This window comes from Penicillium soppii (genome assembly GCF_028829465.1).
Source record: "Penicillium soppii strain IBT 18220 chromosome Unknown utg000004l, whole genome shotgun sequence".
In the NCBI taxonomy this organism is placed as follows: Eukaryota; Fungi; Ascomycota; class Eurotiomycetes; order Eurotiales; family Aspergillaceae; genus Penicillium; species Penicillium soppii.
The window spans coordinates 217,234-235,059 of NW_026643234.1; the positions used below are offsets into that span (position 1 = coordinate 217,234).

At 46.1% G+C, this 17,826-nt stretch overlaps 6 protein-coding genes across 6 annotated transcripts; 1 reads left to right on the forward strand and 5 right to left on the reverse strand.

Annotated features, from left to right (window-relative positions):
* Nucleotides 1–573: 573 nt before the first annotated feature.
* N7529_003496 (uncharacterized protein) lies at nucleotides 574–1,025 on the reverse strand (the record flags this gene model as incomplete). Its single annotated transcript, XM_057239023.1, has 3 exons — nucleotides 574–684; nucleotides 743–849; nucleotides 908–1,025. The coding sequence occupies 3 exons, from the start codon at nucleotides 1,023–1,025 to the stop codon at nucleotides 574–576; spliced, it is 336 nt and encodes a 111-aa protein (XP_057098318.1).
* A 2,474-nt stretch (nucleotides 1,026–3,499) lies between these two features.
* N7529_003497 (uncharacterized protein) lies at nucleotides 3,500–5,411 on the reverse strand (the record flags this gene model as incomplete). The annotated part of the gene is made up of 5 exons (XM_057239024.1): nucleotides 3,500–4,039; nucleotides 4,188–4,466; nucleotides 4,526–4,617; nucleotides 5,087–5,294; nucleotides 5,373–5,411. 5 exons carry the CDS (start codon nucleotides 5,409–5,411, stop codon nucleotides 3,500–3,502), a joined length of 1,158 nt encoding a protein of 385 aa, XP_057098319.1.
* Nucleotides 5,412–6,219: 808 nt separating this feature from the next.
* N7529_003498 (uncharacterized protein) lies at nucleotides 6,220–6,670 on the reverse strand (the record flags this gene model as incomplete). The annotated part of the gene is made up of 2 exons (XM_057239025.1): nucleotides 6,220–6,401; nucleotides 6,550–6,670. 2 exons carry the CDS (start codon nucleotides 6,668–6,670, stop codon nucleotides 6,220–6,222), a joined length of 303 nt encoding a protein of 100 aa, XP_057098320.1.
* A 1,497-nt stretch (nucleotides 6,671–8,167) lies between these two features.
* Nucleotides 8,168–9,508, reverse strand: N7529_003499 (uncharacterized protein; the record flags this gene model as incomplete). Its single annotated transcript, XM_057239026.1, has 1 exon — nucleotides 8,168–9,508. One exon carries the CDS (start codon nucleotides 9,506–9,508, stop codon nucleotides 8,168–8,170), a length of 1,341 nt encoding a protein of 446 aa, XP_057098321.1.
* Nucleotides 9,509–13,285: 3,777 nt separating this feature from the next.
* On the forward strand, nucleotides 13,286–14,892 carry N7529_003500 (MIP/aquaporin family protein; the record flags this gene model as incomplete). The annotated part of the gene is made up of 3 exons (XM_057239027.1): nucleotides 13,286–13,939; nucleotides 13,996–14,525; nucleotides 14,580–14,892. The coding sequence occupies 3 exons, from the start codon at nucleotides 13,286–13,288 to the stop codon at nucleotides 14,890–14,892; spliced, it is 1,497 nt and encodes a 498-aa protein (XP_057098322.1).
* Nucleotides 14,893–15,422: 530 nt separating this feature from the next.
* On the reverse strand, nucleotides 15,423–15,779 carry N7529_003501 (uncharacterized protein; the record flags this gene model as incomplete). Its single annotated transcript, XM_057239028.1, has 2 exons — nucleotides 15,423–15,682; nucleotides 15,758–15,779. The coding sequence occupies 2 exons, from the start codon at nucleotides 15,777–15,779 to the stop codon at nucleotides 15,423–15,425; spliced, it is 282 nt and encodes a 93-aa protein (XP_057098323.1).
* Nucleotides 15,780–17,826: the final 2,047 nt, after the last annotated feature.

Below are 17,826 nucleotides of genomic sequence, written 5' to 3' on the forward strand. Positions count from 1 at the left end.
ATAAGATCATTCGGCGTTTGTTTCACTATTACATATCATGCAGGGGGCTTTCAGTATCAGGCTAGTTCTAAATTTTTTATTGGTCTATATTTTGATGCTCGGGTTTGTCGGGAATACACCACCTAATACATAGAGCATATCGGGCCTGTTCTCGAAGTCTGGTAGATCGATGTTTTGCGGTATCTCGCTTTAGGCTTCTCGTGGAAAGCCTTCCCAGCTGATAAAAATGAGTCTGTGATTTTGCCTGTGGCGATAGTTCACTACTACAATACGGGTCGATAATCGGTCGATCGACTTCGGTATGAAAACTACCAAGAACGTTGTATCACATTATTAATTTCGTACTAATGATTTTAGGATGCACACTGGTCGTTTCAATATCAATTTTGTTTCTATCTATCTACAAAAACTACAGTACAGTATAGTGGGGAGACTATCTGGTGGAGCTAGGCTGTCCTTGATGTAGACTAAGGAACGATTCAATAAGTCAAGATGATTAAATGAAGTAAATCACATACAGCCCTCAAGTTGCCCGTGAATGATTTCCAAATTATTGAACGTGGCGGACAAATATCACATTTCATCCAATCCAGGCTCCCGCTCCTCCTCTTGAGCCGGCTTGGCTGCCTTCGCGCTTCGGGGAGTCGATTTTCCTCGGACACTTTCGTAGATATCTTCCATTGTCTGATAAACAAATTTTCAGTAGCGTCCAATTTTGCCCAATTACTGGAAATATACTAACGGGGTGATAAGAGTCCTCAATCCCCGGATTTGGATTTTGCTTCTGGAGAATTTCGGATTTCAAAGGCGAGTCCTCAAAGTCATCAGGGAATGTCGCACCGACATTGACTGCGACCACAATATATTAGCTGATTTGAAGTCATCTCAAAAGGGACAGTAGTCGCACATTTTTGGTCACCCTTATTTTCAGACTGGGCGTTTCCATGCACGGAAGCCCGAGTCAGTCTAGGGATGCATGGGGTAGAAGACCGGACTAAAAGTCGTTTGACAAGAGCTAATTCCATACTGGTTGAACTATGTACGTAGCTTGAACTTTTTATCATGTCCGACCAAGAGTTCTTTTATAGGCCATCTAGCATAAATCCAGGGATATGGTCATCATGATGTCAGTCCGATGATCTAGACGTGGAACACGGTGTATCACCAAATCGGGTGAGAAGCACCATTTTCGAAATAAAAAATGATACAATTAATGGAAAATAAGAAACTGTTCGATATGATGGTAGAATGGTTTGCTGATCATTAGAGCGCCACAAAGTGCCTCAGTCCCGGTCATAACCACTGAAACCAAAAGAGGACTCTCTGAGTGTAACATACCGGAAAATCCACCTCAAAGGTCACTGAAAACCAACCAAGACCCAAGGAACTACACACCACCTAAGTCACGCGCAGTACCTAATATGGTCCCAACCCGAGATGCCGGTAGAATAGCGGCAACATCACTTTCACCTCGCACTGCTCACTGAGCCCGGGTGGGGAGGATTAAGGTCTGAGACTCGTTCTACCTGTGTATGTAACTAACTAAAATAAACCACTTTCGTAGGTATTTGCCGCATAGATTCAAATATCAGGTGTTTGGAGCAGTGACGACCATTTCAAAGTTGTGCACCCAGCTTGGCTCAGGGTGGTTCTTGGGTAACCAATGAAGATGTCGTGGCGTAAGTCTGCGTTGGACGGATTTGTCGCACAATTTTTTAATTTGTAGTTTTGTGGTGGAAAACCGTTTAGGCCGCTTGAATTTGCGCTAAAGGAAGGTCTGGGTCCTTCAAACGGAACTACATTCAGTTGCGGTGCGGCCACTTTAGTTCAGTTTGAGGCAAACTGTCTGTCTATTTTGTCGTAGTTGCTCACCACAATAGGGACAGAGACTTTGCTAGGATCGTAGTACAACTATTGTCCGTTTAACGCCGAGGCTCGACCTCACCTAGGCCAACTAGAGTCAGCCGCGTTTATTTTCGAATACTTAGCTGATTCTAAGCTGGTTCGTGGCGCAGATCCCGATAGGGAACGCCTGGCACAAGACCGGTATGTGCTACGCATATCGACGCAGTGGATCGGTCTACAGCCAGAGAACCTCGCACTTGCACTTGAATAAGTCCAGACGGAACTACATTATACCAAGGACGACCCACTCCTATATCTTGTCGAGGAGCGGGTTCACCACGGAGGAAACTTCTGAGCAGCAGCGATAACATCGGCAATAGAGAAAACTATAGGCGTGATTCAGATGCTAGGCAAAATAATCTTCTCGTAGTACTCAGAGATTTTTGACCCAATGTTCAATAAAGGACTGCCACTAAATCTCAGCGCTGACGATCCGAGCCTCTCGTTTGCGTTCAAAGGTGTTGATATCAATACGGTTTCATATATGTCTGAACTAGCATATCTTAACCACCCGGTCAGCAACCATGTGCAGTCCACAAAGATGCAAGATCAAAGCCTAAACTCTTTGGCTTTGATTAGTGCTCGTTATGCTGGCAAAATTGTGGAACTCCTGGTGCTAATGACTGCGACATACCTGTATTTTCTGTGTCTCAAGCTCGCGAGGACGTAGATAATGCAAATGCGCCGCTGTTTCAGTCGACTGGCGCGGCTTCCCAGCTCTCATACAGCCAAGAATCATCTAGACAAAGCTTATGTGCCACTGGGAGAGAAACAGCACTAGTGATCTGCACGCACGGAGCGAATTTAACGCCACTGATTCCTTAGGTGTCGTCCTCGATCTTCTGGGTGACCAGATCATTGGGAAAGAACTTCGAAAATGGAAGAGTAACGTTGGCATAATTGGGAGACGAGGTACGGAGCGAACCGGAAACTCTTCTTCCAGAGCAAACCGGCCGCACTGTATCTTTGTAATTCATCACAGAAGCTCTATGGGTTCGTGCGTCAGAGCCTTAGGGTGATCATGCATCGGGATTTAGTGGATCATGCAACCTATGACTCTGGCGAAAAAACTTTCAAAGAATCAATCGGGTCGCATATCGGCAAGATATATGCGGCTTTACTAGCGGGCGAGTTTCGTGAGGTTATTTTGAGCTGCTGTGGCATTCCTCGATAGGGGCCCCGCCTAAACGAGTTTAAAAGGCCTGTCACCTGTCATGTGTTGGTTTAGTATTAGGCATATCATGAAGAAAAAATAATTCCCGGCTATTTTAATATCATGAGGTTACAATAGATATAACATTGATGGGTCCATCTTGTTTAGCTGATCTCTTGAAATTTACTTGGTAGATTCTCTAATGATACTTGTCTTCTTGAGAATTCTTCGCATATCAGCCCTCCCAGGTCACCTCCATAATGGAGAGATATGATTTAGATGGCTGGGATATTCGTATAACATTAAATCGCAAGTCTGTATCTCTAAAAAGAGATTTCCAATCATCTGGTGTGCGCTTTTGAGCATTTTGCAACCCAAGCATGTACATATCGTAGTCCCTGGTTCTTTTTGTCAGTATATATTCCCATAAACCCAATGGGTTTAAAGATCGTACCGTGCTTCACGCTCTTTCAAGTAATGTGCCTCTCCATAGCCGGGAATGATGCGATCATTTGATACCAGCTTGGCCCCGGGCTTCAAAGCAGGTATCAAAGCCTGCAGGATCTTCCGTGCGTATTTATTGGACCAGTCATGCAGTACATGGCGCAATAAGTAAACATCAGCGCCATGTACCGGTTGGGTTTGGAAAAAGTCATGGGTTTGGAAGCGGATACGATCCTGGAGGTTAACCGGCAAAGCTTGTTCTGCCTGAGAAATAACCTCGGGGCGATCCTGTACAATGCACTGAACTGTGGGGCAGTGATCCGCGAGTGCACGGGCGATATGGCCGATACCACCGCCTACATCGACAACCGTGATATCTCCAGATCCGAACGGGAAGTGATCTATTAAATACTGCGGGGAGTAGCCAGGTAGCTGAGCGTGCCAACTCATAGCTGTAGCAAAGATCTTTGCACGTTCAGGCATGTTGGCGAGGGCTTGGAAGACCGGGAGATCAGTGCCATTCTGTATGCTCCATCCCTGCTGCTCTTAGCTAAATTGCATTAAATAGTCACTGGAATGATTATGCTATGTTGTAGCTCTTCAGAGTCATTTTTTTGCGATACAGCTTCAGCAATCTAGGATATCAGCTTGGTATCAAGAGGAGCTTGGTATACTTGACGCATACTTTAAGGGCACTAGGCATGGTCTCGCCAAGTCCGACCAGCATCCAAGAACGCATACCCTCATTCTCCGTTAGAATACGGGAGCCAGCTGTGTGGATGAAAAACCCAGACTTTCCTTTGAAGAAGACATGATATGTGGCCGCATGAGACATCAATAGGCGAACAATATGCTCATTGCAATTTACGCGCTGTGCTAGATCTTTGATTGTGGTTCCCTCACTCGGAAAATTTTCAAAGATCTTCAGACGAATCAATGCCAACATACTCAAAGAAGGGTTACGCTAAAGAGGTTAGTCAGTTTGGAAAGTGTAATTTCCATTTACAATTTCCATTTACTCACTAATTCAGGACCCCCCAAGAGTGCTGGATCGTTTAAGAGATCACGTAGCTCATCTAGTAAGCCCAGGAGCTTCATGCGTGCGGCCAGGGCATCTAATCCGGTGCATCGGTCCGCAGCACAGCGGGTAGTCCATGTTCGAAAGAAGGCTCGGGGATTCCGTGCGAAGAAAGATCGCCTGCCAGGCTGCGAACAACCTCAGCAATTTCGGTGGCGCGACTGATGAGATTTCCACGGTCCATTGAGAGCAATGGTGAGGTATATCTTGAAAGTAATTTTGCGAATAGCGCTTCCATTCAAAGGAGACCACTACTTCTTAAGGGATAGCACTTGCAGGCAGCACAAAATACTTCGGTCGTAAACCTAAAACCACATTCTAAGCTGCTCGCTTATGCAGGTATGGCATGGTTCTTTCGGAAGGATGAGCGCAACCCTCCGCCCCAGCCAAGCTCAGAATCCCTCTATTCAAAACGCGCTATTGTACGCCACCTGCAACGTGATGAAAAGACACTAGTGCTTTTATCTACGTTTGGCATGGGGCATCCTTCAAAACAGGGATCATACTGGAATGTTGGGTATTCAGTTGATTCGATAGGCTGTCACGAGCACGCTCATGGGTGACTGCGTATCGCTTCTTGATGAAATCATAGGCCCCCTTGGCGTCCGTGCAATATTCCATCTCAATCTTGATGCCGTCAGAGACACAGGTGTCAAGTAACTTGCTTACAAGATTCATCGTCTCCTTGGCAATTTTAAGCGCACTAGCGAACTCCTGAATAAAGTTAGCCGTCAATTACTTTGTATCAAAAAGCGATTGGAGAGTATTATTTCAGAGGTAGAGGTTACATACTATTATAATATCAAACTTAGTTACAAGGTCCACATTCATCTTCGGGCGGCAATTTCGAAGCCCTAAGATATATATGAAAGGTTTTTAGGTACTTTCAAAGAGTGGAAAGATCATTCGTCCTCGCTCTATTTACACGAATCGGATTCTAGTAGCTTTAGGATTTCCTAAGAAACAGAACTACGGCTATTTAGCGAAAGCCTATAGATGTTATAAAACACTATACTTATAGCGGAGGAAGACTAGGTATTATATCTAAAAAAGAAACCATTCGATGATCGATGGACTATTAATCAAATTATTTCACTAAATTAGATAAAATCTCTATCTTAAGAGCTCTTTCCGACTTAGAGTGAATCTTAATATTATCTAGAGAGAATAAATTATTTTTAGTAGCGATCGATATAAATCGGAAGTACGTACTAAGAAACAGGAACGTAGGATTACCATTCAAAAAACAGGGCACAAGTGGCTGCCATGTGATAGCCTAGTAGGGCTTAGTGTGGTGTACGAATAAACGCAACCTACCCTTATCCCTAAATTCCTTCCGCCTAACTTTTATATTGTCTAGATAGCTAGCTATATATATGGCAAAACGTATTTGAACCACGTTTCGGAAGTTATGGGTGTGAGATTTTTAGTAACCAAGTTTTCTAATCGCATGCTTATGTACCGCAGGCTGAAAATATATCCAACCTCCCCCTCATTACCGTCCCTTTTGGATAAGTATCACCCTCTTTGTGCGATAGCCACACTGACCCTCTTGACTAGATCTCTATTAATTAGGTTCGAACCTTAAAAATTTAGTTTTCAAACCGCCCGAACGGACTAAGGGGCCAAGGGGGATTGTTTACACCGCTGTGGAGGATGTGCGGGGAGCATATTTTCGGTCGACCATGCTGAACATGCGCATAGACCGCTCAGCTTGGCTATGGCGATGTATCATTACGTATAATTCCGGGTTCTGAAACGCTCGCTTTTTGGCATCTGCATCCCGATGGACGTATAGACCGGGTGGCCTTAAAGTATAGCCTTTAAGCATTCTTGGTCATTTGTTCTTAAGGAGACAAAAAGTCTAGTCATATAGGAATCTTGCCGACACTCAAATATGTCTACGATAGTCTCCCTGAAGAGAAGCAAGGCTACCACCCTAACCTTGGAAGGCAGCATTGTAACATACCCTGCATGGCCACGTCAAATTCCCAGTGGGTGGCGTGGCTCTCCGAAGTTGCAGAGTTGCGAGTCAAGACCGAACTACCATCAGGGTCATTGTTTGCCTTTCCGTTTGTTGACGAGGCCATCTTCGATGTCAAAGCTTTGAGGTTGTCAGTTTGTCTAAAGTCTCTTTTTAATCGAGGCAAAAGAAGATGGGTGATCGTATCGAATTGATCTTGCTAAAAAAATCCCCCTAAGACATTAAAACAAGAGTTGCCGGCCTCGCTGCTAATGCTTTATATATTATGTTACTCTTATTAGGAACGGCTATTTTATTGCTGGTGTGCCTATAAATTTAGTACCGATTATAGGCTATATCGCGCTAGGTTAAGTAATCGAATTACTGAATCGCGATAAGTATCACGGGCTAAAGCCCATTAGATAACACGTAATCCTACGTGACCCCCTGAGCAGAGTGGATATTAACGCTAAATAAACCCTTTGGATAAATGTTTAATTCGTTATTTAGTTAGTATTATTGGTCTCAGAATCCCGAATCGAATAAAACACAGTCGTCATAGGTTTCAGCTCATGGCTGTTCCATACAGAAAGGCTCTGCTTGGTCGCCAATAGTAGGATAGCGTGCTTCTTGTTTTCCCACTGCCTAGCTGTAGCTCTCAAGATACCAGTACCTCTGTCCACTGTCTTTTTTCCACTCTTAACCATTTTCAGCCACTAGGAAACCGAAAATGACTTGGCCTCGCGAACACTCACCCAAAAGCCCAATCCGCCTAAGAAAGCAGATCCAACTCAAGACCGACCCAAATTGATACCAATTTCAATCGCGATTATGGCTTAATATGAGTTTTTCCAAGGTCCGAAGAAGACTGGGGGTAAAACAGCTGGACAACCACTATTGCTTAACCTATTCGACCGATTGGGGTTGATAGAAACTCTGCAGTCAGGGTGAGTTGGAAAAGCTGCAGCCAGGGTGGTCTCTAAGTTCGTTTAGCCTGGTCAAGACATGACCCCAAGCTCCAGTCTGCCAGACTGGAGCAACCCCCGCGGGATAGATTCAGTCCCACCATACATTTACTTTCCTATGACTCTCAGCAGGAAAAAAGTCTTCTATCCTGGAGAACGACCTCTTCGACAACTACCACAACGGCAACCCAGCGATCCACAAAGCTAGAAGATGGGCGCAAAATTTGTCCGATATCAGGCAGTCTCAATTGAAGCTGTATATACTACAACGTTGCGAATATGGAAAGAAAGTCCTGACAGAAGATGGATGTACGGGATAAATCTCCTGGCCCACTTAGTCCACAAGTTCCCAGTGATATCTTTGATATGAGTTGCATATATAGCCGGTTCGATTCGTGGTATAGTATTCCAAATCATCTGCCCCGCGTGCGTATTGCCCACTCAATTGATTTTCGATCGAAATCAAAAGAGAAAAGTGAATACTATGTTATGAAGCATGTAGCTTGCCCAATAATTGTGAATTCGGTCGAAGTAACGAAAAAAGTGTTTGTGAGCAGTCTCATTTCCATAGATCAATTTCACCGTAGATATCATCGGAACTACTAAATATAGTTTTCACGGCCTTAAAATGTATCAATAATCACATAATTCCAATAGTCCTAGGTCTCTATCCTCTGCGAAAATCCCGCAACACGTTGGGCAAGTTGCGATGCGCGCTCCTCCAAAGTAACATAATGCGTTCCACTAGGAAGAACAGAAGACAGCTCAGAAAGCGGGACCACCTGAGAGTCAATAGTGACAGTGTTGTTCGACGACGAAGAAGGTAGACCCTGCCAGCGCACCATGATCGTACCCTCATGGAGCCCAGTCGTATTGACCCAATTATAGACAGCTGGATCCGTCAGGGCTACGACGAATGTGTACGACCCATTGGCGTTTGCGACTGCCTGCACGCTATTGAGACTGTTCTGACTGGTCCCTGGATCAAGGGTTATTGACCAGGGATTGGTCACCGGGAAGACGAAGTAATCCGACGGGCCTGCGGTTAGTGTAGCGACAAGGGCCTCGTCGGTGCTCAGGTTGAAATGGCTGAATGAGCTCGCTTGGCTGGTCAGTGTGCCAAGGGTACTTGACTGACTGGGGCTTGAGAATGTGTTGACTGCATTGATGTAGGTCTTGAGACCAAGCGCGCCTACGCCATAGTCTATGACGGATTCTTGCAAGTTGTCCCATGCTGACAAAACGATCGCTGTAGTGGTTATATTGGCGTGGTTTGAGGTGTCGTCGACAGGGGTAACGGAGAGGCTGTCGGGCTTCTCGTTTACCCAATCTCCAAGGTTATTGCGGATCAAGAGTTGTTTGGCTAGCGAAGTGGATTGGATATGGTTCGTCGTGCCATCGGCAGTCGAGCTATTGATGGTAATGGTATATGAGCCATCGCTGTTGACAACGAGGTCGCTTCCAGCGAGGCTTGCCACGGTATTTTGAGAGTTGGGGTTACTAATGAGCGAGAAGGTCACGTCGGCCGGTCCCGGCGAGTGACGGTAGCCTGTCACAATATAACTGAGACTGCTGCTGATTGGAATGGTGCGGTAGATACAGTCTGGGTTATCGTAGGAATACCGGCCGCCAGGGACGTCAAGACCGAACCAATTCCGTGGAGCAGAATCATACCAGTAGACCTTGGGGTGGTACACATCTGTGTTGACGGCTTTCTGAATGGCGCTGAATGCCAATTCGTCGATGGCTGTATCGAGACTTGAGGAAGCTTCCTCGCTCAGAGGAAGTCCATGGGCTGTTTTGTATGCCGCTTTTGCTTCCGCCTTCAGGACCACGAAGCTGTTGGATTCGCTGATCTCGATTGCAAGAGCATCCAGTTCCCGCTGATCTGAAGTGGCCAGCGGGTTTCCACTATTCCAAGTAGTCGCGCTGGCGCTGCCTGTGACGGCAGCGATGGCAGCGACGACATTTAGACACCAGGGCAGTGAACGGAATTTCATGATGTGTGATATCTAGAGAGGGAACCCCAAGTTGTGGTAAGAGTTGATGCAAGTTCAATAGTGTCTGGTATGTAGTACCTCGGTCAACTAGATTCAATTTATACTTGGTGCCGCGATGGAAATTGTGCCTTTCGCTATTATAATTGCGCCAGTCCTCCCCCATCACCTGAACCGATGCATTTATTGCGATTCGACAAATTTCTGCGACGCGCGAAATTAAGTTTTGACCGCTATATGAAGGGAAAAATATTAATCCTGATGAATGTGTCTTCTGCAGTGGGTGCTATTTCGGAAACATTTTACTACAACGAATGACATCCGCGGATGAAGACGAAATCCCGCGCGAGGATTGAATCAAGATCGCTTAGAACATTACGCGAATTCTGATTCTATGGGGCTAAACTGGTCACCTCGCTTGTGTTAGTGTCGGGGTGATCGTCCGAACGTCCCGAGGTCAAACAGGCCGATCACAGGTCAGCACACTTATTCATCGAAAACGTCATTTTGCAGAATCAAATATTCACTACCTGTTTATGCATCAACTTGTTCAAAAATCAAGCTATTGATCTTTGACGATGTATAAAACGCACTGTTTCGGTCACTTCCGGTGGCTGAAGCTTTCTAGACCGGATGCGAAGCATTATAACGGGTGCAGGCGCCACCTACGACGTTATCGGAAATGCCTTTAGACAATACACGCTTCGCCTGGTCGGCTAGCATCAGGAAGTTCCCGCTCGTCTACTTCGGCCGGTGAGTTCTCAGGGACCTTGGCAGAAGTCAGCTACAGGTCTTATATTCTGGCGCTGCCTGCCTTCTGAAGTTGTGTGCTTGGGCCGTATACAGCTTTTGTCCCTTCGATTAGAAGGAGCTTGGAGCTGTGGTAGGTACCTAGACCGAGCTCCGGGAAGATGTCGGTGAAGTTCCCAAGGTACTGGTACGTAGTGAGAGAAATAGTTACGGTTACGTGAATTTTGATATTCCGAGTCTAGTTTACATTAAGATGAATGGGTGTTCGCATTAGGTTTCGAGAATGAATCGGTGAGTATAGTTGGGTAGTGATGCTGGTGTCTGGAAACGCTGTATTGCACAGCATTGTCAACATCACTGATCGATGCGTGGAATGAATGCTCAAGAGTTAGATTTTAGTCAACATCAAGTACCACATCGCCGGCAGCGTTGGTAATCGATCACTTGGATAGTTACGCAAATTTGAAAAGGCGTTGCGTTTGACGCACTTGATAAGTTTTCATCTTTGATCGAGTGCTGGGAATTTCCACTTCACTGACATTTATAGAATACACCATGGACCATGCAAGTGAGACAGTGCCTGTGAGAGATAATGTTCTGAGCAGATCCACTGTGTCACCGATGCCAGCTGGTCAAAGAAACGAGCTTGGGTTAGCTGTTCAAAGCGTATGTTTCAAGCGAATATCCCTCTCCACCATAGCAGCCGACTGAGGATCCGGCACTACCGTCAGTTCTCGGCGCAAAGCCATAGCTTACATGCTATTTCTAGTCCCGTTGCTTCTAACCAGGCAGCATGTTCCTTGGCGGAATGTTTCGAATCAAGGAAGCGGCCAAAAGCAAGGTGCAGACATTCAATTGCTAGCTTCATTGCATAGACGCCTGAGAAGTCAGTTCTTCATGGTAAGGTGAGGGCTTGTCGCACGTTGTGCTGCATCAAATCCAATTGATTGTGCCAAGGCTTGCTAGGTAAGCTTATAGCTTACCTAGTATATGTAGACATAGTTCTGTGTGCTCATTCGTAAGCGAGGTGACTTATGTCCCCCTTTATGAAGACTTCTATTGAAAGCGAGCTTCATGGGGATTCAGTTCTGATAATGCAATTCCTGCCTGATGAATCAGGTAATGATCAAGTAGAAGACTAAGCATTGTGGAAAAGATGAAGAATGTAATATATAGATGATTTATTGCCGATAATATATTCCTTCCAAGGTTTCATTCTCCGTACCAGGAAGGATGTGCTCACACATGGACCAAGAGACCTAAGTAAATAGAATAAATCAACGCTTCGATGAGCTCCTTCACCATCGCTTGCCGTGTTTCTCTGAACGATTCCAATTCCACTCGAGTCTAGTGCGATGACCCTCTGAAAGAGACATATTAGTGGTGAAGGTGTGTTTCTAGATTATCACGTCCTTGGAAGTTGTCCGAATCTCCACAGTTATTGGTACGGCACGCAGATAAAATGATTTTGCCATGTCCACTTTTCCTTAGGATACACTTGCTCAATATCGTAATCCCGGAACAAATTGGCAGCAAGCTTGGATATTTCAAATTGCGTGAACTGCATCCGGGACTTACGTTGCATCTGTGGCCCCACTACGACAGTGGAATAGTCATTAGTAAACTTTGTAAGTTAGCCGTTGGAGAGGCATATACATACATAAATCAAGAAGGCATCCATTTGTCCAGCTTCTTTCTGGAGCTAGCGGTTTGGGTTGAAGCTGTCTTCGCCGCTCGCTCCGCAGCGTCGTTGCGTGGATTATCGCAATGCCCTGACATCCACTGAAAGTATATGGCGATCTCTCCGGCTTGGATCCTGGTAGCAGGTTGGTGACTCGTGTGAAGCTGCTTTACAGGGTCGATCGAGATTATCTTCACCAGTTCTCTCCTTCTTCTATTCGACAGATCAAGATGATCTAAGCCAGATACAGGCTGATTTTTTCTTGTGAAAAGTTCGATCTCCCGTGTTCTAAATTCCTTTGGATGTGGCTTTGTGATTTGTGTTTTGGGCTTCAAGTGGCTGCTCCTACATGTTTTGGGATAACTTATGGCGTCGATAGCAGCCTGGACAACTTTTCAGCTCACTGGACTTTCGATCTAGCCTCATGAAAAGTGAGTCACGCTCTCGCTCCCCGCCGCGTTGGTGCTGTGTGGTCCGGGACGCAATTTTGAAACAATTACATTCTTGACCTGGAGCTAGAGGCCTTTTCTGGCTTTTGATTGGTGGGTAGTTCTGAGTATCGAACCGAGCTTCTGATTGGCGGAACCACGAGCGACAATCACTTCGCGGTGGCGACATAAGCCATCTACATATGTAGAAGACCTTAATTGGTTAGAATCTACCCTCTGGTCGGCCCGGGGAACCGATGGGTTTATCGCCATCCAATAGATCCTTTACAGTACATGTTAAGTTGGTAAGTTACGCCCTGGATCGCGCTTCGATTTCACGTCACCCGCAAGCCGAGAGTCAGATGGATTCCATCAGCGCCTGCCGGGTCCACAATCCTTTCCCAGCTGGGAAGTACCCCGTTGACGGTCCGACAAGAGCTTGGAAGCATTTCATCATCTGTAGATGACTACATTCGGCCTTGATCTAAAACCGGAATCCGCTCGCTTTCCTCCTGGCACTAGGATTTCACTATATAAGACTGCCCACCGTACCTTCCTTTGTCAATCCATTAAAATTTGCATTTGTGAACGAGTTTGCTTAGTGTTATAGCGACACCCTTTGTAATGACCGAACAGTCTGTTCATAAGACACCTCCGGCATCTCCACTACAATCAATTGAAGAACAAGACAGTCCGAATTTTGTACCTTCCACTGAAACATTTAATCAAACACGCGATGACAGAGTTGGCGATCCAAAAGCTCAGAGTGAAAATACCAAGAAACAGCAACAGCAGCATGAGTCACAGTCACCACAATCATCCCGACTGAAGCAACGTCCACAGACCGGCGTAGTTCAACATGACCATCCCTCGATACAACGACAAGAACAATCCCAATCCGCCCTACCAACACGAGCATCTATGAATCGACAGCCCACTGCATCGGGCAGCTTCTACTGCGGCTGTGGTGTGTCATCGCAACGAAGGCCCTCGCTATACAGCAAGGTCGCAAGTCAGAACGCTATCCAAACTGTACCATCGCACACCGTGGCCGGTCCAAACACGATGAACGGCCAATCAACACAGGGACCAGTATACCAGGATCCTGAATATCAATCCATGAACCCACGGTATGGCAAAGATAACGAAAAGCCAGTCTGGGGGCTAGCGAAGCCCCTACCTCGCGTTGTGCGACCAGGGATGCGCCGCAATGAAACTACTGACCAGAAATCGTACAACACGAATCCTCGGGGTGAGGCAGAGCCGGCTCCTGAGCTCGGCGCCACGCCTGGTCTGGCTAACTCGCGCTCCAATGCTACCGATCGCCGCACTGCACCGCCGCCTCCCCAACATCCCCCGACTTACGCATCTGCTGCTCAGGAGGGCTTACCGCAAGAGTACGCCGTATACGAAGCCCAGCCCGATGGACTCTTGCGTCCGATGGAAAACGAAGTTGAAGATGGTTCTCGCACTACCCAGGAGGAAAACATGGTCCAGCCGCCTAGAGAGGAGTTTTTAAATCAATGGGTGAGGGTTCGACATCTACTGAAAGAACCTTTTGCCGAATGGCTTGCTGTAAGTGTACGCTTTTTCAGTTATAATGAGTCAGATGCCAATAACCTATACTGCAGACAACAATCGCCCTTCTCATCGGTCTCTGCGGAACCCTTGCCGTCTCAACGGGCGGAACAAGCGCCGGAACCATATTATCAAAAAACTGGGCCTGGGGCCTTGGATCTATGGTCGGCATCTACCTTGCTGGTGGTGTGTCCGGTGCGCATCTTAACCCAGGCATCTCTATCGCACTTTGGGTCTTCCGTGGTTTTCCTGGACGACGGTGCTGTTACTATATAGTCGCTCAGTTGCTTGGTGGGCTCACTGCTGCGGGGTTGGCGTACTGCATCTATCGAGATTCCATTGTCGCTTTCGCGCCGACCGTGTCGGCTGGTAGCTCTGGGCTTGGGTTTTATACCGAGCCTTTGAGCCATGTTAGCTCTGTGACGGCATTCTTTACTGAGTTCATTGCCGATGCGATTCTTCTTTGTGTAGTCTTTGCGATGGGTGATGATAGCAATGCTCCGCCTGGTGCGGGTATGCATTCATTTGTCATCGGTTTGGTGATTTATGTAATATGCATTGGCTTGGGCTTTAATACTGGAGGGTATGTCTTTCACGCAGTTTACTATGAGAAGAGGCGCTAACATGATACTTTCAGGTGTCTGAATCCAGTGCGAGACTTTGGCCCACGGATTGTCGCTCTCCTAGCTGGCTATGGAGTCGAAACATTCACTGCTCGCAGTGGCTGGTGGTTCTGGGGCGGCTGGGTAGCTACAATTACTGGCTGTCTTGTGGGCGCCACACTTTACGATACCTTCATTTTCATTGGTGGTGAATCTCCTATCAACTACGCGCCGAGACGAAGAAGACGAGCTAAGCTGAAGAAAGAATCCAAATGGAGGAAGAGACTTGGTATTGGGAAAGAAAAACTGCCTTCTCTGGAAGAGGGTATCAAAAAACTGGAAGATTAGAACTTCGGTCCTGAATAAATACGATTGGGTTAATATGAGTACTTGTAATATCTAAATCCCTTGAAACTCTGTCCAAGTTATGATGGCCTGAAGCACATTGCCATTTTTGGAGACCAGCTATTGTGGCTATGCCATTTATTATTGGTGGTTTGTTTACAGAGGCCACTTTATGGATTAGGAACTACGAATAATGTCAGAAATCGATCCTTTTCTTGAATTGGAGCCTTTAAGTAGTAACTGAATTGATACATATGAAGGACGCCAAAGTTCCTTCACTCTGGAAATTCCTTGTGATATCCAAAGGCCCACAAAGCCTCAAAATCAAGATCTGCGGCCAGTATTCGCACACTGTTCTTGGTGAAGGAGAGCCCCACTTGAAATTCCTGTGTCTTGATGCAGGCTAGATAGGGTAATTCGGTGGCCAGGTCCAAAGTATAACAGAAGAGTCCCTGGTGAAATTTGACATCATCTAGGTCAAAATTCCACGCCTTAGCCACCCGACTATCTGGCCGATATAAGGGCCAACAATTCTATTCTAGGGCGATCTGGTCCTTGTTCTGAAGCGAGACGGCAAACGGCTGATGGTGTACCACGTCAAGTTTCAGGTTCTGTAAACGGGGCATGCGTTGGGCCGCATAGCCGAGCGATATGAGAAGTCGATGGAAATGTTCTTCAGTCGGTAAGTTCGGCCAGCCCCATCCCGCTTCGCCATCGCAAATCAGTTCTTCCCAATCTTCAATCTTATCGCGTTCTATCTGATCTTCCTGGGTGTTATGATAAGTTACTTCTCCTATTAAATTTTTATTAGACACCTTGAATAAACTAAGTATTTTGTTGCTTTCTTAGAGAGGGAAGGATTATTTACCTGAAGGAAGGTAAGGCGGCATCTCCTTAAGCTTCAATGTCTCTAGGGAGGGCCATTTCAAGTGCAAAGAATCTGGTCTAGGCTCGCTTCTTTCATCCAAAGAACACAAACTGTCATACGCTATGGTAGTGCGCACCAACTTTAACTGCCGAAGGTGAGTACTGAGATCTCGTAAATTAGAGCTCACACCATCAACCCCAGAAGGGATGACATGAGTGGGGACATGGCCTCTTTCCACGAGTCATCAAGATATCCTTCATAGAGTAGCACTCTTATGCTGGTGGGAATAGAACCGATGAGAGAAGACAACGCTATATTTCCATTAGGAAAACGTGCCTAGGGCCAATAGAGGTTCAACGAGTATAGCTTAACTTCGCGGCATGCATGTATATACTCAAAGTGGTCTGGACGGACATAATCCGTAAGAACTAGCCACAATTCAACGATATTTGTACAACAGCGAATTATAGTCTGCAACGCCCCAGTCCAGATTTTATGATGATCGTTAGGGGAGGGTTCATAATTTAGAAAAGAGAGCTTCTCAATGCACGGAAGAAGTGGTAGATCAGACATATCTTTGAGAAACCGCGCCCAATATGGAGGGATTGATGAAGTGCGTCCATCTCGATAATCCCAGTGATATTCCCAGCGATATTCACCGGCCATTTCCTCGTTCTCGGTATGTGGTTCCGGTGCGGGACGTTGCCGACGACCTCGAATACCCAGATTCAATCTCAGACAGTAATTTTGGCCCCATAAGTGAAGCTCTTAGAAAAGGCCAATCATAGCTTTCTGAAAGGCTAGATAGATCATTGTCATTTTGGGCAGGGTTCTCTATACTATATGCTTCAGGACTACTCCACTGTCTGCATGCGACCCAGTCCAAGAGTTCGTAGGGGACGAGTGGACAAAGAGAAAAGGACGAAGAAGGAAATTCCAATCAAACCTTCAAATCGAAAGAAAGTGCTTATTGTTCTGCTCCGCCAAGCGTTACAAGGTCACTCAGCCCAGTCAGTCACCATCTGGTTGTCTCCACAATGGGAATCACTTTTTGACTTTTAACACTTGCTATCTAGCCAACAAGAATGTATGAATGCTCTGTGGTTTATTACCCCTGGTTCTAGCCATTTATATGCGGTTTCTAACAGGACTAGGGAATTACAAATAAACAATGGATACTCTCTGGAAATTCACCTGACAACTTTCACTATAGAATTTATTACACAGTAATCCTCGACTCTACCCGGCCACTTAAGCAAGAGAAAAGGGTCCGTGAAGGTTCATGATATCCACTATGATCACGGATTTTCGAACTTCGGCCGCGATGGTGGCGAGGTTTATTTCGGCACCGACGTCTCTACTCACCCCGAGTACTGCAACTACATGGTCAAAACAAAGAACGGAGCGGCATCCGAACGCTCGGTCAACAACTGGCGCGAATTAGATCAACGTTACTGGTCTGAAAGCAAGTCAAACTGGCTCAAGAGATCTGCCATGAGCGTCAAAGTTAATGAGCGCCGGATTAGACGATTGATTAACAACAGGGAAACCATGAGGATTGAGCTTTTTAAGGATACCAAACCGTCACACTCGGCAATCTGTTCCACAAACCCCAATTATCAACCGATCCCAGGGTCTGATTGATCAGCTTAGACGCTCAAAGATGGAGGGCAGTGCTGGAGCGTTGGTCAATCCACTTTTCTATGAATCAAGTCTGTTGGGCTGCTTTGTGGTTAGTGACGGGGGTCAGATATTGAAACAGGTTGCTATTTCCATGGGTACTGGAACGCGATCTATCTTTATGAATTTAATCTTAGACATGATTTTCTTGCTAACGTGACGGGATATTCAGGAGTCTGCGCCGCTGCGGGCGTATCCTTTCAACTCTGCAACGAAGAGGGTATACGTGCCCTTGCCACATATAAAGAGGGGAACGGGAAGGCATGAATTAGCTTGGAAACAATGCTACCAGAGAATGCGGTGACATCAAAAGGACTGCATGCATTGCAGTGCACTTTGACTTCATCAATATTTTTTCATCTTTTACTTATATTGGACTCATGTTCGTA